The 21,115-nt window shown below is 39.8% G+C and overlaps 1 protein-coding gene across 2 annotated transcripts in view; it reads right to left on the bottom strand.

Annotated features, from left to right (window-relative positions):
- scaper (S-phase cyclin A-associated protein in the ER) overlaps positions 1-21,115 on the bottom strand; it is a 105,301-nt gene that overhangs the window by 20,783 nt on the left and 63,403 nt on the right. For both annotated transcript variants that reach the window (XM_079449835.1, XM_079449834.1), the window contains 3 exons: positions 10,505-10,628; positions 4,488-4,708; positions 727-882 (listed from right to left, as the gene is read on the bottom strand). In XM_079449835.1, the coding sequence (XP_079305961.1) occupies positions 727-882; positions 4,488-4,708; positions 10,505-10,628 (501 nt within the window). The remainder of the gene's footprint in view (positions 1-726; positions 883-4,487; positions 4,709-10,504; positions 10,629-21,115) is intronic.

The raw sequence follows: 21,115 nt of genomic DNA, 5'->3' as shown, positions 1-21,115 counted from the left end.
TATGAATAGTTTTACAAAGCAGAATCAACACGAATAACGTGAACGGAGTTATAAATGATTATGATAATTCATGGTTACTTTTCTAAAGCACTGCACACAAAGTAACGTATTAAATTTACGATCAATCTCCTTAACAATTTCTACAGCGCAAAGTGGAAAACATGAGCCATGCAGCCCGGTGGTGATCAGTCTTGTCTACGAGTCAGGGTCAGATGTCACGGGCGGGATATCACAAGCTGTGACTGTGTGGTTAGCCTCTGTCAGCAGTCGTGCATGCACAAACGCACTTCGCAGTACACGTGTGGGTGGGCCGCAGGCAGGCGTTTACAGTGAAAGAGACAGGGCTCCAGGGCCGCAAGATGACTATCAGCACAGCCTGTGCAGGACCGCAGTGTCAGACGCTGGAAAATCAGCTGATGATTGATGGCTCTATACCTCCAGACATCTCAACAACTACAGAGGCCTTCACCTTTGCATTCGAATAGAAATGCTTGCTGGAGGTTGTTTGTAAACAGCATTAGATATTTTGAAGAATGGTGGTAACCAAACAATATTGGCCTCTATTGACTTCCAATGTATAAACACAAATGTGGAGTAGTGCATGAACTGTAAAATAAAGTGCAACCCAAAGTACTAAATATTAGCATGGGACGTTTTGAATGTATGGGAAAGAGGAAGCAAAAATCGAGAGGATTTAGGAGTTAAAGGTCATCAGATATCACTCACCGACTAGTCACAGCAAAACACAGTTTACACATCCCATTGAGGAACGCTGTGGCTTGTTCCAGGAAGGCGGCCATCTTGGGACTCTCGTCGATTGGCCCTTGCACGTACAAGAAACAGCCGTACAGCTTGTCGATCAAGCCCATGTTCACCACGTAACTGAGGAAAAAGCATTTAAAATAAAATAAAAAATGTACTAAATTTATTTAAAAAAAAACTAAATTAAAACTTATAATTTATTGTATATGTATATTTATTTTTCATCAAATAACTATATAAAATAACTTAATAAATAAAAGGAGGAAATAAAATGACAATTTTAAATATAAAAAATATTAGTTCAAATATAAAACTACAACAAATCTATAAAAAGAAAAAAAGAAAACAAACGAAATATATAAAAAATAAGAAATAAAATAAAAATTATTTATAATAAAAAACTTAAAATAAAAAAAACTAAACACATAGCACATAAAAATATACTATGACAAAATCCTGCAAAAGAAACCATGAAACTTTTCCGGCAGAGTGCCACTTAAAACGTAAAATAAAAGTTTTACTTGTAAATTAGCAGTCTTTAACTGTAATTTGACGGTTTAAATAAAATAAAATTAAATAACAACTAATTAAATCACGGTTTCTATGTGAAAAATGTGTAACAAATAACAGTACATTTCTGTAAAATTAGTTTTTTACAGTGTACCTAAACATCTTTCATCAGTTTTTACCACTTCAGTATTCAATGAAAATATCTATTTGTAACTGCCGTCTATTGCTTCATTCACTGTTAAACTTTACATTTATAAACTGAATAATCTTGTAAAGCAGAAGGGCCGTGCACAGGGGGGTGGCTAGAGCCACAGCTCCGCTGCCCTCGTCGTCTGAGGTGCCCCTCTCAAGCCCACCCCCGGGCAGGCATCCATTCAAGATCCCTGCTAAAAGACGTTAACACTCCGCTAAAGAGCCACTGATTCCGCTAATCCACTCTGTGTTTTCCCGCTCGCTCCCCCAGTATCCCTAACAGATAGTTTCTGTCCGTGTGCTAGAGTTAAGACAACAGTTTCATAAATGCATCCCATTACTGTAAGAAAATTATACGCCACATTACAGACAGTGCCTGATCCGCAGAATTAATTATTTAATAGGTTTTTTTTGTATGTTTTGCTCCTGGTCTTTTATTGGTGACTATGTTAATATCCACGTCCTCAAAGAGAATTCAAATTCTTGTCGAATAAAAATTATTTGTACCCGATCTGATATAACGCCAAATTTGCTGTTATTGGGACACTTTGTAGTAAATGCCTACACAAAGCTGACAGATTTCCACACTGTAACTCCTGTACAGAACATTTCCCAATAGACTAAATTTTATTAGTTAAAGCTATAATCTATGTATAACATATAATATAATATCAAGACCATATTAACAGTAGCCCAGATAGCAAGGGAGTATGTGAAACCTATTGAATACATGTTAAAACTGTTGATTTGTCAATGTTAATACATTAAGATCACTTTTGGCCTGCAACTAATGTAGAAATTTCAATTATTGTGAAAATGCAATAATGCCTTTGGCTACTATAAATAATTTCAAAGAGTTATACTCTAGCATAGTACAACACAAATATATATGAACATATTTACTGAGTTCTACAATGTGATAATAGGAAAGGGATTTCTAAGAGCGTATCGTCTTATCCTGCCCCAACCTTAGTGACCTTTTTGGTTTGTTTCGGCCACTGCTCCTGGAAATGTCTGTGCACGGCCCTGTAAGGCAGCATAAGGTTTTCAATATTTGGTTCTGTAGGCAGCTTAGAACAGAGCTACTGTCACAAAGGCGTCTGCAATCTAAGCCGTTCTTGGCTTGAAACCTGAGCTCTCTTCAGAAGCCTGTACTAGCCTATTACATCCATATCTCTAATTTGTCTGGACAAATGAAAGGTCTCACGGTCCCCACCCTCCGAACTACAAATCAGGCCTAATTACAGTATTAGCGGACGGCTGTGTCTCCATGTGCCGGCACAGGTCTAGAAAGAAGGAAATCCCCCTTCTCCTGTCTTGGTAGCTCAGGTATCACCGTCTTTCTACCTCCCACCCGCCTCCGACACTGCCACAGAATGCTCAACAGTCCATCATAACACTTTCCGTGGAATGTAGGGCGACTCTGACATATACAAAAATAGCCGTCGAGCCTTGGTGCTCATGTGGGAGATAGATGTTTGAATCTAGGCTCAATTGTCTACTTTGGCTGCTTCTTCCAACTGACAAATGATTTTTGGCAAGCATTTTCTTCTCCCTTTCTAAATAATTTTGCTATCTAAAAGGGTATGATTTTATGCTTCGTTGTATTTTATTATCTGCATTAGCTTTGTTTTTCCCTACTGTGATCCGTCTATTCTCATATTTCTGCTTCCTTTTTTCAGTTTTATTTTCTGTGATCCAGCCGTGGCCCATTCCAGCCCTGTCTGTAGGGTCACTCCACGGTCACCGCGCTGGGCTCGAGGACTGCTCGTGTCAAACAAATCACGGGAGGGAAGACCAAGGGATTGTGGGAAGCCTGGGATTCTTTGCAGGCTGGGCTGTCTGCCTTTCCTCAGAGAGCAGGACAAAGCCCAGCGCCGGCTCTCTCCTCCACACTGCCCTACTCTTACTTCAAGTTCAATTTCAAGTCGTGCACGTCCAGACAAAGATTTTGGCCGAAAACCTTACATTTGCACGGATAATGTGTGAAGGAGTGTCAAGCAGCGGGGACCTAAGAACGTGTGATGTCAGATCGGTGGTTTGTTGTCTGTCCAGGCGAACTGGATCTACTCCAAGGGTCATTCCCTGTGTTAGGGATATCTTTCCAGGCAGAAAATAGCCTTCGCTAAAAAACTCATTGGTGTGAAATTGACAAGATTCGCTTTCCTTACGGCTGACGAAACACTAAGTAAAAAATGTATTTGCCACTCATTTTTTTTATTAATAGCCAATTAGCCAAGGCTGTTTATCTCCCACTCTCTTTGAGAGTGTATTGACAATACTTTGCTTCATTCACAATGTTAATATGCAGTGACTATAACCACGTGCTCTATAAATGATGTGCTAGATACATGCTATTCATATTTTGTAGCCTTATTTATTATATTACAGTGATCTAGCTAATTCAGATGGGGTACCTTGCTCAAGTGCATACAATGTGCAGGCCTACGTGATACAGATAAGCAAGAGTTTGTTCATTACAGTACATTGACCTGACTCTCTGTGGTAATAAAAAATCCCATTCGAATAAGAGTAGGTGTATAACCTCGGCATCCTGGCCAAATTGACCCATTCGTCTCTATACATCATGGCCTCCTAATCATCTCCATATGTACCAATTGGCTTGGTAACGCTGTCTCTTCTCCACAAATAAGCTGGTGTGTGTGGTGGGCGTTCTGGCAATATGGCTGCCGTCGCATCATCTAGGTGGATGCTGCACATTGGTGGCGGTTGAGGAGATTCTCCCCTTCAATGTAAAGAGCTTTGAGTGCCCAGAAAAGAGCTACATAAATGTAACAAATTATTATTTAAGAGTTATAAAAATGGGGCATTCATGAGCCTACAGGGATAGGAAGAGGGAATCAGATCGAGAGCCAATATAAGGCCCCTGAACCAGAACTGCATGTGAGAGCATATCGAGTGCAATGTGTCAGTAAATAAATTCTACACTCTGTTACTCACAAATGATGCATACTAAAAAACAAAAATTGTCTTTGAATGAGACAATTGGACAGAAGACAGACCTGATGAGATCGTGAACACGTGTATTGAAGTTCTCATTGGCAGCTGTTTTGCTTTTGATGTCCGGACTGCAGACACGTGATGACTCTCCATCTGATTTCGGCAGCTGCAGCTGTCCCAGGACTGTAGCGACCGTCTGCAGAAGAGCTGTCATCAAACCCTCAAAGATCTGCTTATTCACGCTGCGGCCGAAGATGCTCTTGTCCTCATCTGGCACGAAGAGCTATGAAAGACAAACATCGATGCGTTAGTCATAAAACTGCCAACGGAAAACATCTTTAAAGACCACTGTTGTGCAGTCACTGGAGACTGACGGCAATGATGTCTTGACATGTTGGAGCTTTAAGGCTTCATTAACAGCAACGGATGAATGTCTTAATCGCCAACGACTCCCAACATGTCCACAAACGTGTCAAACATTGAGAAAGTCTAAAACTAGATTCGTGTTCAAACAACTGGCGGCATTTCCTCCTGCACAGAGCTTTGACGGTATTGTTACAACAACTTACAACGTTACAACAGTTTGTACTGCTGTAAATCCAACCATTGATGCGATTTACACAAATTCTATGAGTTACACCACTAAATGATGTACGATGCACTAAGCAAACATCGGTTTAAATTAATTTGGATAGCTCTAAAAATACCTTTCGAAAAGAGCCATGGATTGCTTCCTACACCAATCTTGGCACTGACGGACATTTTAGTTCAGGCAACAATGGGTCTCAATATCCGCACCGGCACTGCCGCACAATAGATGGGGTCATTTAAACCTCAGCTTGAATTTTAAAGCACGTCTAACTAAAGCTGAGAGAACAAATAAAAAGGATCCCTTCCTCTTTTGTTTCCACACACACGCCATTAAACCTTGCTTGGAATCCTGATCCTCCGGCTCATAAACAACAACAAGAGCGCTGCTCTATTATTCATCAGCCCTGGGATATAAATTGGTAGTTACAACATGAAGTGACATTGTAACTGGTTGCGTGCCAATGGCGGGCATATGAGAACACTCGGAAGTATTCCCTTGTTGGTGAGTGCTTATATTTAAAAAAAGATTTAAAAAATTTAGGAAGATGGGTTTCACCCCCCAAAGCACACATACATCTGGGGGACGTCTATTTTGTTCATTTGCAATACATCTCTGAGACGTTTCAGTCAGATGCCATATAGACATCTAGTAGATATCTTTAAGATGTTTATGATTTAGAATGTATGTTAAACTGTTCTTTTTAAGACATTTATCGGATGTTGTTTCACAGCAGATGTTTTTCATGTCTTAGGAGAGCTGAAGAGGATTCCTAACCTAGTTGAGAGTAACAAGATGGCAGTACAGAGGCAGATACCATGGACTTTATAACAAATAAACAATGTGTTGGAATAACATAATGACATGGAGATAATAAAATAATAATAAAAAAAGGTTACATTAATTCTTTAAGGATTTGCAGATTTGGACGTTTTTTATATATAGGTGTGAGTGCAATAAAGAAGGATGGGATTCAGCAGCTTAATTATTTAAATAAACCTTTAAAACCAAGCCAATAAAGGATACGTTTTTGTAATATTATGTCATACAATGTTTTGAAACTGCTCTCTTTAACTTATGCATCTCTGTCGCCATCTCTGTTCGAAATATAAAATTGCAGGTTACTTTATGTGTTCGTCATCATATGGGTCAAGTCAACCGATGTTAAATTTCCCACAAAATAGCACAGCTCAATTGATCAATCACTATTATAAGCTTGCCGTTGTAACTCAGGGATGGCAGCTGTAGCCTATATATAAAATAATTAAATAATACAATATTAGTAATGTCTTAATTCAGTAATGCGTAAATTGTGACTTCACCCTTGCGGGCTTCCTATTGGCTAATTCAGAAGTCAAGGGCGGCTATTTTGTGTTTAAATCATTGTAGTCCTTAAGTCAGAATTTAAGAATCAGTCTTAAATTTTACTGAAAGTTGCTTTTAGCTTCTTTATAAAAGTCTCCTACTTTTGGAAAAGTCCATCTTTTGACCAAGAATTTTGGACTCTTAAGTCAAAGCTCAAAACTCCTCTAAAGAGCATTTCAGAAAAGTTTTATACATACGGGCCCTGATCTTTACCAGAGATATTATTTTATAAATTTCATTACCACAAGGGACGCAGAGCTTTTCTGCTGGATTCTGCTGAATAATTGGTGGGTTCAATATCTTTCTTAATAAAAAAAACTACAATGATATTTGCTTATATTAAACACAGACCTTAAAAAAATAATAACCACTGAATATACTACACAAAAAATAAGAAACGAATGTAAAAAACCTAACGTCAGATAGGTGGGGTTATTTCAAAACAAATAATCACAACACACAAAGCAAAAAAAACGTAAAATAAAAAAACTTTAGCACCTACAATAAATAAGTTGCCCATATTAACAAAACGAGTAATCACAGCACACATTGTGCAAAAACAAATCAATTAGAAACGAATAAAAAGGAATACGATTCATAAAAAAAGCACCGGCTTTTAAAACGTACCAGCCTAATGTCAACTAATAATTCTTGCTGTGTAAATTAGCTAAACTGTTGACGTGTAATTGCTACCTAAATAAATTGTTTTGACGATATTTAATGTAATCTACTGAATAAACTTTGAAAATTAACAAAACGGCTGACGTGTTTATAGCAAACTGAATAACAGGTGGGAAAACGCTAGTGCTAGGCTAAAAGTGTTTGTAAAGGCATTGCCACAAGGATCACTGTCTATTTTTGTGTTTCATTTTGGTCGATATTTAATGTAAACTACTGAATTCATTTTGATCATTAATAAAACGGCTGACGTGCTTATAGCAAACTGAACAACAGGTATGAAAACGCTAGCGCCAGGCAAGTTAGACTTCGGAAGCTATCTGAAATGTTACAATAAAAATCAAACGGCCACAAGGAGCGTTGTTTTTTTCTGAGATTCATTTTATGTCTGTAACTGACATAAATGGCTGACGTTATAGCTACCTGAATAACAGGTATGGTCTGTTTTAAGGCTGCGTTAACACAAGAAAGCATTATTAGCATGTTAGCATGCAACAGACCGCCGAACGTGCAGAAACACTGGCAATGTTTCAAGTAAACATTACGTTTCTGAAATTGACGTTTTCCTACAGTATGCTCAGACCACAAACTAAAAAAATCTGTAATCTCATAATTTTCCATAATATGACAATTATGCTATGTTTGCATTAAACCAAACTCCAGCATCATATATAAAGTTACATATTTGAAGACTAGTCAAGTGCTATTAGTTGAAGGCAGGAAATAAATATAGACTCAGGTAAAGCTCATGTTGAAATGACCGATTTTACTAAGGAAGAAGGTTAGTATGCTCAAAAAGCAGGCAAAGCCAGCTACATTCTCCACAAATCTAATTACAGAGAAGGGAAGGGTGGACGCCAGAACTGGCCACGCTACACACACACGCACACACAGGTAAACTGCTACACAGGTCCAGTCTACCCAAACAACTGTGATATTGCTCTTTACTGACTTTTTTACTTCACTTAGGTGACTAATCTGTCCGTTTATATCCATCACATGTCAACGAATCAGTGGGCTGACTGACTGCCGGCCTGTGTTGTGAAATAAACCCCTTGTACCCCCAAGGAAATTTTACTTCTTTAGACTGGAGCGTGCATTCAACGAGGCTTAATGATTGCCAAGCCAATGTTTCTCACACACACACTCATCGAAAACTCATACAACACAGCCAATGTCTTCTTTCTAGAAGCAGTGAGCTGCCTAATATCTACATCTAGGCACAATCTAGATTTTTATTACCTGTTTAACTGGGACATTTGGGGAAGACATATACTTTATTTAAACGGCCAAAAGATTTAAGTGAAGGCGCTTGTGGTATTACGGTGGCATATTTTGATTCTAGAGTGCATCTGAGTAAAATCTAAATAACCTTTTAGGTCTGCTGTAAAACTTAAATTCTTATGTGTAAAAAGTGAATTTTGTCTATATTTATATGTACACAAGCATAAAGACAACTTCAAAGCTAACACACAAAGACTAAGACGTTGTCCACATTCTCATCCTCTTGGTTCTGGCCTTCCGACCATACTGAGATGAAATTTGTGTCAACAAAACCTTGCTGCTTTCGTGTTGAACTGTTGACCGAAAGGGAACTTTTCAAATTCCATGCAAATGCCGACCTAAAGTATTAGTCGTTTTTAGAAAAGTCTTCACCATACGTTGGTGGTTTAAATACTAATATGAAGTCTCTCTTAGGTTTTAAAGTGCTTTTTTGTGTTTTTAAATCATAATATTCCATACTCAGGTAAGTAAACTGTCACATCCATAACGGTTCACATCCGCAATGGTTCTCTATCGGAGACTATATTTTGACTGACATTGTCACATCCACAATGCTGAAATTGCCTTAGTGTGAACAAAGAGTGTTTTAAACTCTTTAACTCATTTAGACTTAAACAGCTTTAAACAATGTAATTTAATACATCGCTACTAATAAGCTCTCCTCACTAACCAAAAACATTTACTCAGTAACTTTTACTCAAAGGTACTAAGTGCAGCTGTAACACGTCAGAGGAGACTTGGCCCTCCCGGCTGAGCCTGGCTACTCCAGTTTTTTTTTCTCTATGTATTTATCTTTGGAGTTTGGGTACCGTTCCTCGGCCCTGTTGGCTAGCTCACCAGGAGACTGCTGATATAAGATTAGTTCAAGATTCTGTAAACTCCATTAACATTGCATACTGGAATGATCTTAGTCTTTCTATAACATGTACTGTAGTCTATTGTATTTGCCCATGGTCAGAGTTTCTCTTTTTGTTTTGTTTTTCTCTTCCTGTAAAGCTGCTTTAAAATAACGCAACATTGTGAAAAGCACGATATAAAACTGAATTGAATTAAACAAAAACGCCATTTTCAAATGTATCTCTATTAGTGTAGATGCAGCCACAATAACCAAAACCAAATTAAATGCCTTTTGAAACAACCTTTGCAATTAGGCCACACTTACAATCCCTCTGTAGGCAGACACCCTTACTAGGTTCTGAAATAGTGCAGAATTGTTCTTATTCTTATGCTTTTGTTTGAAATTCTTTCAGCTCACAGAAACCAATGTGTACACACAATGCTACTGGCAAACCCTGGTCTTACTTTTACTGTCCAATTGGCAGATTAGAAAACCGGGAACATAGCGTGAGCATGGCTTTGAAACCCCCCATGCCAAAAAGCAAAGGGTGGGACGATGGGAGAAAAAGAAGGAAAGACACCAAAGGGCAGTGAAAAATGAGGCACAGACGCATCAAGCGAAATGTGATTCAGCAGAGGAGCTTTCCCAGAACTTAAGATGATTCAGTGAGTCATATAAACAAGAGCAATGTTGTATGCATTAAAATCCATTTTGGCGCTCGCTTTAAACTGGAAGATGAGCCACATATGCTCTGGCAAGACGGATAAGACAGAACTGACCCTTTAAACATGACAAAACAGCACTTCAGGCCTTTATAACCTCAAGTGGAAGTCTCATCCTCAAAGGATTAGTTCACCCAAAAATGAAAATTCTGTCATTATTTACTCGCCTTCATACGTCTTTCCAAACCTGTATGGATTTCTTTGTGATGTGGAACACGACGAGAGAAATTTGGAAGAATTGTACTGTGTTTTCGAAGCTTTAGAACCACATAAAGGGGTCATGAACATGTCACATAACCAGTCCACACAACTTGTGATCTGTAAGCCATAGATCAGATTTATAAATATAAAGTGATAGTTCGCCCAAAAATAAATTCATCATTTATTCACACTCATGCCATTTCAAAACTGTATTTGACTCTTGCTTCTGTGGAACACGAAGATATTTCGAGAAATGAATCGGTGGTTTTGTCTCTATACAACGAAAGTCAATGGGGGGGTCAATATTGTTTGGTAATCAACATTCTTCAAATACCTTCTTTTGTGTTTTTCAGAATAGCCTAAAAAGAACAAAGATAAGCAAAGCAAGCCAGCAGAACCCACCGTTAACTGATGGAGCAGCAGGTCCATGAGAAAGGTAATTTTGTTGCTGTAGACAACATAGGAACAGTTGTTGAGGCAGTGTGCACATGACAGGTAATATGTGTTCACGGCAGCGCAGAGAGACCTAAAAAGAGAGAGAGAGAGAGAGAGACAGAGAGGGGGGATTAGTTTTCTGAATCCGACTTCTCCTGTTTTGAATTTTCCATTTCAATGATCAGGATACCATGTAGGCCCCATATAAACATTTCAGGGTTACCACCACTCACAACGCAAAAGAAGGCCATTCAGATGAGTTGGGTTGTGTTCCGTAATACGGTAAGGTTATCTGAGGAAATTGACACTTAAAGCTCAGAGTGTGAACATCACACGCAATCCAAGAAGCATGACAACACACCGAATATTTCTCTCAAGGGAGTTTCTCTCAGGAATAGCGCCTTACGCAAGACTATTAGAAAAACTAAGATATGCTGTTAAGAGAGCGCAATTGCTTAAGGACATACTATTAATTAGATTTTTTTGTCACGGTACCATGATAATATCATGGTTTTCCAGAATAAGGGGATTTATCAAGGTTTGGGATTATCCCACTAAACCTAACAGCAGGGCTCTGTAATGCAGTGTGTTCTCCATCAGGAGCCGGTGGAAAAGTTTGAACAAATATGTGATTTAAAGCTATGAATATGCTGTATATACAACCACTGAAAAAATTAAGAGACTAATTCAAAATGATTGTAGGAATGCGTTTAGGTAAAATTTTCACTTGTTTTATTCAGTAAACTACTAAGAATATTTCTCCCAAATTTCTAATAAAAATATTGTTTCTATTTGTATTTATTGGCAGAATATGAAAACTGGACAAAGAGGTCAAAATAACAGAAAAGATGCTTTGTATTTTTTTTCAGACTTCAAATAGTGCAAAGAAAACAAGTTCATGTTCACTTTTGAGCAATGCAACAGCCATATTTGTACATGTATTTAGAAAAGCTCAAAAAATATATTTTCATGTGATAATCAAACGTTTTCATGTCTTGTCATGCTGTCAGTATTTCACATTGTTGTTGGATGACTTTGTCAGTCAAATTTGGAATTTGGCATATTTCCACAGCTGTATATATACATCTATTCATTATGTTATAATGTGACAGAATTAAGCACACTCTTTTTGCCATCAATGCTACAACGCAATGACATTTATGTTTAGGCTTATGATTAAAATAAAGAACAATAAATAAAATGAATAAATAATAAAACAATGCATCTCAAATATGCAGTCTATGCACATGTGAACATCTCATGCAACCTTTTCGCCTTATTCAGAACACATGCATTCATAATGTTCAGAGGAGCTGCAAACTTTTTACATCATTATTGCATACATGATTATTGCATATGTGTTTTTTACGTTGTTGTCATATTTTTGTACAATATTACATATTCTGTCAGCATTTATTCATCCTCATTTAGGAATGGGAGGCCAAACCTTGGGGACACCAGAAAAGGGTGGGACAGGTTGAGGAGACTTGAAACAACCGGACGAGACCGGCGGGGACTTGAAACAACCGGACGAGACCGGCGGGGACTTGAAACAACCGGACGAGACCGGCGGGGACTTGAAACAACAGGACGAGACCGGCGGGGACTTGACGTGGCTAGGGAGAGGTGTGTGTCCAAGGGGGAAAAAGCTTGAGGTGATGCCGGCCGGAGAACTGGCTGAGGCACCGGCTGGAAGGCCGCCTGCGGAAGGGCAGGTCCGGCCGCCTGCGGAAGGGCAGGTCCTGACGCCTGCGGAGAGGCAGGTCCTGACGCCTGCGGACCGGTCTGGAAACCTGCGGAAAGGCAGGTCTGGACGCCTGCTGGATCGCTGGCTGTGAACCCGGCTGGAGAACCGGCTGGGCTGGGTTACGTGCCCCCCTCCGTTGCCTCTTCCGCCGAGCCGATTGCCTGGTAGTCGGCTGGAGGAAGGAGGTGAAGGACGGGGCTGGCTCCGCGTTGGAGGCCTCCGAAGAGGACCCCCATGACTCTCTCCTTCCACGCTTGCCCCGAAGACTGGTGGTTGGCGGAGAGGTTGTAGGGTCCGAGAAGGTGGTCACGACCCCAAGCTTCAGGGCGAGACCCTCAGTGATTGGGCCCAATGGAGAAGACACCCCGGGTAGGACGGAGACCCTGGGCTCCGGTCGGCTCATGGCGAACCGGAGTACGCCCTCAAAGTCAAGAGGTCTCAGCCTCCTCATCTCCGCTGGCGATAGGGGAACCCTGAGGCCGCTGTTGAATGCCGCCGTCACCTCTTCCTCCCCGAGGAGAATCTCCCCTGCGGCCTCCAGGAAACTGTCCAGGTAAACATCCAGGTCCAAGTTCCCCTGGCGAATGCTGCAAAGGGGACGAGGCTGGCGAGACCAGCGAAAAGAGCTGCCTGCTGGGTTCTAACAGGTCGGTGCATTCTGTCACGAAATGGCTTTGGACAGAACCCAGATGCAGGCAGACGAAGGGTAAATGTAAAACGTTTATTAAATCAAAGACCCACAATGGGGAAAAACAAGCACAAAAACACACTGACCAAAAAACACTAACAAAACAAACACCTTCCACGAGGGGAAAAAACAAGGTCTATATAAAAGAGAAATAATAAGTCTACAAACTGGAACAGGAACAACATGTAATCCAAAGACAAGACATCCGTGTTCAGCATGAACATTAGCCAATCGATAATGCCCCGACACTGAACAGAGAGAAACTGAAACTATATAAAGGGAGACACTAACGAGGAGCGATTACATGGGGAGAGTGGTGACAGGTGATTGGAATGAAACCATAACGAGAGTGAAACAACTAACCAGGTGATGGGAATAAAATCCTAACGAAGGTGAAACACAAAACAGACGATGGGAATGAAACCCTTAAGAAATGACAGGAGATAGGAGGGTGGGGCTGAGAGACATAACAGGAAGACACGTGGCATCAAGTAACCACATAAAGCCACATGTCTCCACACATAACACAACAGAAACGCGAAAGACGTGGCAATGTCATGACTCTGCCCAGGGAGCTTGAAAGCTCGAGACAGGAAGGACAGAGTCCTAACAATTTAGGTTCAAAACCGGTACATGATTCTTTCTTCTGAGGAACTTTGAGAAATGTTCCAAATAGTTCATAGAATGGTAGTCAATGTTGATTGCTTATCAACATTCTTGAAAATATATTTTTTGTGCTCTGCAGAAAAAAGTCATACAGGTTTGGAATGACGTGGATAAGTAAATGTTGAAGAATATCTATTTCAAATGAATACAACTGGATTATAAAACTGCCGAATTAACAATAAATTGAAACTGCAGAAAACTGACTGTGTATCGTGAAAGTACTTTCAGTAGTTTATTTTGTCAGGGATGTTACAAGAGATTGTACTCATGCACCGAACATCTGCCCGCCCCCTTCTTTGTTTCCACCATGTCTTTCCCCAACTCGTTTTCTCTCGGCTCAGATAAGCGTCTAGCCGTCAGCGCCTTTGGGCCAATCGGCCACGGCGAGTCAGTCAGGTCTCTGTATTTTGTCTGTTCCACACCAGTCTGAGGGGAGATTAATGTAACTGATAACTGACCAGTCACTCCATTCCAACTCCACAACCCAACCCCCACGTTAGTTAATATTTTCTGACAACTGTATATTTTATCCCGAAGCAGAGTGGCGGGGCCCTATCTGTCGAATGGACAAATCTGACTTGTCTTTTTTTAAGTAGGCCGTGTTTACTTCTTGCCGTAAACATTTTGATATCCACCGCAACCTTAGCCATCTGTTCTGAATTTTCAGCCAAACCGTATTGGCACTCATAATAAAAATAGCGCAAGGGCCTCGGGCCTGTCAATAACTTCCATCCGACTGACAAAAACGGCAATGTATATTTTACCCGCTGCCGGGCTGATCGGAGAGATAACAGTGCGAGTATTGACATAGCGGTGTAAAAGCGTCAGACATGCAAGCATGACACCGCAGGGAAAACATTGTGCCTGCTCTGTTTGGAACGGATCCAAGTATTCCCCTCACGCCTCGTAGTTTTGCGACCGGTTACAAAAATTGTGTCTAGCTGCACGCAGCCCTATTCATTCACACGTTTTCACCTCACCAGTGAACGATAAACAACGAGACCGCCAAAAGAAGACTCAATACCCAATGTTTACGAATATGTTGGTCAGATGAAACATCGATTCACCCAAGCGTCAAAGTTTTGCGTTGACAGAGAGATACTAGGAAGAGTAACAGAGCTGTGAGAGAGAGGAGGAGGTGAGATGGTGGGAAGGAAGGATGCATGGTCATGGGTGAGTGGAGAGATACACCAGACTCTGTTCAATGAAGGAAGGGAAACGTGAGATCCCCTCCAACCTGTGCACTCTGGGCAGCGGACCAGCACCGCCTCAGCCACACTGATTTTCCACCAGAGCCAAATAAAAATAGGCTTCAATTGTGTAACGTTTCTCCATCAAATGATCAAAAATGTGCAATGCTTTCGACGGTTTCCAAATGAGAACTTCAACCTCTGTAAAATCTGTAATTTGTATAATCATGGAAAAGTTTGTTTAGTAAAATTGGTTGTTTATTGACTCACTTTGTTCACTGTAAGACAACAATTTTTTTTTAAACTAATATAAAATAGTTTAAGCTAATTTAACTTATCTACGCAGTTCATGTTTTCTATCTACAAACAGACTTCTTACACAAGAAAACTTACAATTATGGGGCTTTTGGTCATTGTAGGAGCTTGATAGCCCCTGAACACAATAAACAAAGAAATTATTAACTATTACTCAAAGTTCCTCATTTTGGTTGAAAAAAACTGCAGCCAATGGGTTTGGAAGGAACCTATACGACTGTCGACGGATCGGTGACTACATTAACCGGGCCAATGCTGCATCGTCATGAAAGTTAATCATTTGCAAGTGTTTTAAAGCATTTCCAACCTAAAAATTGAAGGACAAAACTACGTAAAAGCCCTTGTGACTTGTGTGTACATATCACACAAAATGTCATCATAAAAGATATTGAAACGTTAGTAAGTTTCACTTTCTAAGAGGCTATTCTGTGACTGATTATGGGGGTATAACTAAGGTGTAAGCAGGGCTCGATTTGAGGGGGGATGCAAAGGGATGGTATCCCAATTGTTGAAGGAAACGACAAAACAACAAGTATCCCCACTGTAAAAACCCCTTACCATCCCACTTATAATTATATTAGAATATTTTAATATAGATTTTCTAATGAATATTGTCTGTAAATTATCAAATATTTGACCACACCACCCCTCCCGAATTTCTCAAAAATGTCACCACAGGGTGTAACAAAAAAGCAAAAGGATTAATTAAAATGTATCCCTAAAAGTTAAGTAGACAAATAATGAGCAGAAAAATAATGCATGTTTAAAGTATAAAAGGATTTTCTTTTTTCTGTATATTCAAAAAGTTAGCACAGATTAAAAAATGTTGGAGACCCCTGCTCTAAGGTGTAAACTATTCTTTAAACACATTAATATTCTGAGAAACTGTAATTTTAGGAGAAAGAGAGCTCATTTGTGTTTGTCATGGAATTTTAGGTTTCCAAATTGCTGGGCTGGTTTTTAAAGACAAGTGTCATATGTCCAGCCGAGGATTGAATGACAGGCCATAGTGTCAAAGTCCACTTTGGTGTCTCAAATATAAACAGTGGATCGAGGGCTTAAGCGCACGATTTTAACAATTTATCACATTATCGTAGATTATCGAATTACACAAACTGGCGCTAAAAGGTAAGGCTGCTAACTCTAAAAGTTTGTAAAACAGTTTTCTAGCTCAGATTTCTGCTAACAAGCTTATCTAATCACTACATAAACAAGTTTTTTATGAAAATACAATCCGGCGGTACAAGCATACCAAACAATCAGATTAGATTGTCAAACAGCTAGGCCATACAAATAAAAATGTTCTTTTAAACAGATTTCCATTTTACCAAATTTCGGACTTCTTTTGCCCTAACAAGCTACAAACTCCTGCACAAGCTCATAAAAGATTGACGGTAAACCTGATCTACATGCATGTTCACAGGCTTCTGAAGGTACGAGGCTATCTGATGCCTGTCTAATAATGCGTGGGGAGGAATGTGAGGGGTGGGGGTGGGGCAGCCCCCAGGTGGCTTGCATGGTTAAACGGCAGATTATGCAGCACACGACTAATTTCTTTGTAGTAATCTTATTAAACTGCAAAACAGCTGTCGGCTAGCCAAATCTCAACATCGACACGGATGGTTGCTCCTAGACTCCAGTATCAAACAAATAAGAGCATTTGCGGTCAAATTAAGCATGACAAGAAAATGCGACGTTGGTTTTGACAAAGATATTTTTCATTATATGGACGCAAAACCAATGAGACAATTCTCAAAATATCTTCCTTTGTGTTTAACAGAAGAAAGAGTCATATATAGGTTTTAAGCAATGTGCGGTGAGTAAATGACGATTTTGTGTTGAACAATCTCTTAAATGACGTTAGAAACACAACTATGTATATCTTCGGACAGGTTTGTATTTCCAATCCATTGCAAAATTAAGATCCAAGATTTTTAAGATTTAAAAAAGAAATAAACAAACACACAGGTATGGTATTTTTTAAGGTGTGGTATTAAGATGCGCTTCATGAAATATCAAACCATGCATTAAATGTTTCTTCATTTTATAAAGGGTCATAAGTTGGGCACATGAAAAATTGAGTTGTTAGATGTCTATCACATTAAGTGCTGTAGTCTTCCCCTTTCATTCTAAACAAGTATAAACACTTCCAAGATTTTCTGTTGCTTCTGACGATTAATTGAGCATGAAATCAAACAGTTACACAGCTACGGTGTCGATTCATTCAGTTTTTCTTTACGTGAGCTCGGACGCTCGCATGCAAACATCTCACTTCATCTGCCTGCTAAACCGGCTGCATTCAGCGCCTCACTGCTACTGTCTGAGTAATAGGACTTTTTCTGGAGTAATCCATCATCCCGAAGCCCGTTAGATGGTTAGAAGCTGTCACAGTCCTGCTCTAAATGATATCCTTACTCTCCAGCCCACTGCCAACCGTAAACCAGGCTGCATTTCCAACTCGCCCTCCTCTAATTGCCGATGATTAGCATGACATCCAACACCGGCTGGCGGTGCGTGGCCTCTGCCTGTCTCTCTCCTTCATGATGACAGCCTGCGTCAAAGATTTTGAGGAGCAATTTGGTGAAGTGCTATTGTACTGCGTCTCAAGTTACTCCGAGTATGTAACACTGACCCACATGTGCCAGGTCGTCCCTATGAAAGCTGCATTCCTCTACCTGAGCGGATCTGAGATTCCCTCACAAGATGCGTTTTTACATCTTCAGGCCATGCCAGACCACAGCCGGGTCTACAACAGGGATATTGTTAATCTGCCCAGAATGAAGGTTTATCTTGTAGACATAGGATTATGTTGCTAAGGTAGCTGGTGGCGATGGTCTCTATAGTGCTGGGGCAGCGAGCTAGATTGAAAAAGATAGAAAGCTGAAGATAATAAGCACTATGATCTCCTCACCTAACCAAACTGGCTCAAGTCCAGCTGGTCACACAAAGTCCTGCTCTCTAATTAGTCAATGGACACAAAAAGTAAAGAGATGCTTAAGGTGTACCGCAAGGTTCAGTCAACCCCACCTTTCCATTTTCTAGCTTTGCTCACCCCCTGCAGCGGTTGTTCCTCAGCATGGGTGGCCTTTGGAATGGATGGTGGGGGTTGGGTCACTGGACTGACCCTCTGAAACTGAATTAAGGGCCTGTAACTCATTCTGAAATCCATAGGTTAACCTAGAGACAGGGAAGCAGATGGCTAAGACGAATTCGAGATGAGGGGGAGATCACCCCTAGACTGTCTGTCTGGTGTAAAGTTGACATTTTCCTCGCAATATTCGTTGAGAATTTCAGGCTAATAGTATGTCAAAATGTTCAATGTGCAAATGTAATGTGGTAAACGGGGAAATGAGGCTGATGTTTCTGGGGAGCTAGAAGAACAAATTTTCTAATCTCTTATATGAATAATTTACCAAAAAAAGCTACATTCTTTTAACATTTACTGATTCTAATGTCATTCCAAACCTGTGAAAGTTCAGTTCTTCTGCAGAAGATTTTGATGAATGTTGGAAACCAAACAACATTGAACCCACCAACTTCCATTATATGGACACAAAACCACTGAGACATTTATCAAATATCTTCTTTCATGTCCCACAGCAAAGACTGTCATATAAAGGTTTGGAACAACATGAGAGTGAATTTCGGAGTACACAATCCCTTTTTTAAAACAGGGTTCCCACAGTTTTTTATTATTGAACTTTAATGTCATTTTGAGTACTTGAAATTAATTTGAAACTAAATTTGAGACAAAAAACGAACAAAAAATGTCTAACATGGGGTCGACAGTCAAGCAAGAGACAAAAAAAAATCCTTAGCGACCATTAAAAACAGCCATTGAGAAAAAGTGATGAGCAAATCCTCTCTCCAAGCACCTGTCAAACAATCCCTCCTTTCACCACAATCCAAATGACATTTAATTTGATTCTGCCGTTGATCTTTCCAGATATCCTAAATGATTCCAAGACATCCATTCCACCCTCCGTTCCACAAATGGCTGGGCATAAGCTGTGTCAAAAGTCCCGGGTGTGCTGTTACGCACCATGCGGCGTGCGCACACATGCGCGCAGACGGACATGCCCACATAATGGCATCCTGAAATGAAACCACTTGGAAAGAGCCCGCAAGAAGCTTTCACTGGGCGCATTTAGTCATTGTGTGACACGAAGGTTGAGGTGACAGGCAGTGGCGCGTCAATGCGTTCACTTCCATTTAGGAAAGTGAGACAGCCGGAGTTAAAAAGAGTCAGGGCGATCAGTTTTGCTAACCACTTGCAAGACGTTTCACTGCGACTTCCTGCGTCTGTTTAGGAGGAGTAGTTTTACTAAAAGGCATTTGTGAAACTCATTTAGGAGTGACCTGTGTACTTGTGAATGCATGTGAGGCACTGGGGTGAATGTGACTGGATTACACTCCGTTCTGTATGAGAAGGGCTTGAGCATTAACAGCAGCTTGGTTCCAATGCCCAACTTGCAGCGTTGACTCATCTCTTCTCCTCAGCAGTGACCCCTATCGGGAGACAAGGTGAATTTTTTTCCTGGAGACCATCTAGATTAAAACTATAGTTGACTAAAAATAGAAAATCTGTCATCATTTATTCAACTAACCTGTATATGACCTTTTATTCTGTGAAACACAAAAGAAGATATTTTGAGAAACGTCTTGGTGGTTTTGCCGCCTTACAATGGAAGTCAATGTTGTTTGTTTATCAACATTCTTCAAAAGCTTTTCTCTTTTGCAGAAGAAAGAAACTTAGTCCAGTTTGGGAAGACATCAGAGTGAGTAAATAATGAAAGAATAAATTTTTTTTGTTGAACTTTCCCTTTAAGAGTGACTAAACATTTCGCCTTTAGGCCATGTAGTTGCTAAGGTGTTGAAGAGCACACCTCACCTGAATAACCTGCATAATTTGAGCTGTCATTCATTTCCGTAGAACAAACGGTACAGGGATTAATGTGCCAAAGTTTAATACTGAGGGTTATGCTTGCTTTAGCACACACCACTGAAAACATACACATTTTGCCAAAACATAATCTAAACGTTAAGATTGGGAATTTCAGATTCCTCCAGCACAGAGAAATATTAAGATGGTTGTGTCACTATTGGGGTGAACCTGAGTAAGCAAATGGTGTGCAAATATCTATAATTTAAATATCCACGGGTTTGTAGGATTCATGGCTGTTAAAGTTCATATGTAAAGTAATGAAAATATGACTGGTATACGTGCTCCAGGCGGCGTATGTGTTACATGTGTTTACATAATGGAAATTCAAGTGTATTCAATTCATTTCAAAATGTTAACATTTTGGCCACAATCTACATACTGTAAGCAGTGACTTTGGAAGCCAGATGCTATAAAATCTTTCAGCTAATGAGTGACTGACTGAAGCAGTAACTGAGAGCTGTACCATAATGGCTTCTAGGTTTTTAGGCATAATATTTTGCGCATAATCTTATTTTAATTTAGAGGTCAGAACACCTCCAACACACATTTGATTTGCCTTTCAAAAGATTACAATTATTTGGGTCAAGTCATGGGATAAAGGCAAGTGGTATCGTGATTCAAATCGCCATATCAAGTCGTCTTATCTGATTTTTTAAATAAATATTTGATAAATATTTCCTCTTAAAGGGACAGTTCTCCTAAAACTGAAAATGTTTTCATCCTTTATTCACCCTCATGTTTGACATTCTTTCATTTGCGCAGCACAGAATATATTTAGAACAATGTTGGTGACCAAACAACATTGACTTTCATTGTATGAACCCAAAACAACTGAGACGTATCCCAATATATTTTCTTTCGTGTTCCACAGACGAAAGAGTCATATAAAGGCTTTGAATGACATGAGGGGGATAATGATAATTTTTTATTTTTGTGTGCACTATCCCTTTAACAAAGAGTCCTATTTTACCAAACAGATTTTTCCAGAAATACTTTTGCTCCTCATTTAAAGAAACATAGGCGAGTA

Source organism: Barbatula barbatula (genome assembly GCF_947034865.1).
Source record: "Barbatula barbatula genome assembly, chromosome: 25".
NCBI classification, from domain to species: domain Eukaryota; kingdom Metazoa; phylum Chordata; class Actinopteri; order Cypriniformes; family Nemacheilidae; genus Barbatula; species Barbatula barbatula.
This window is presented reverse-complemented; position numbering and strand designations above follow the sequence as displayed.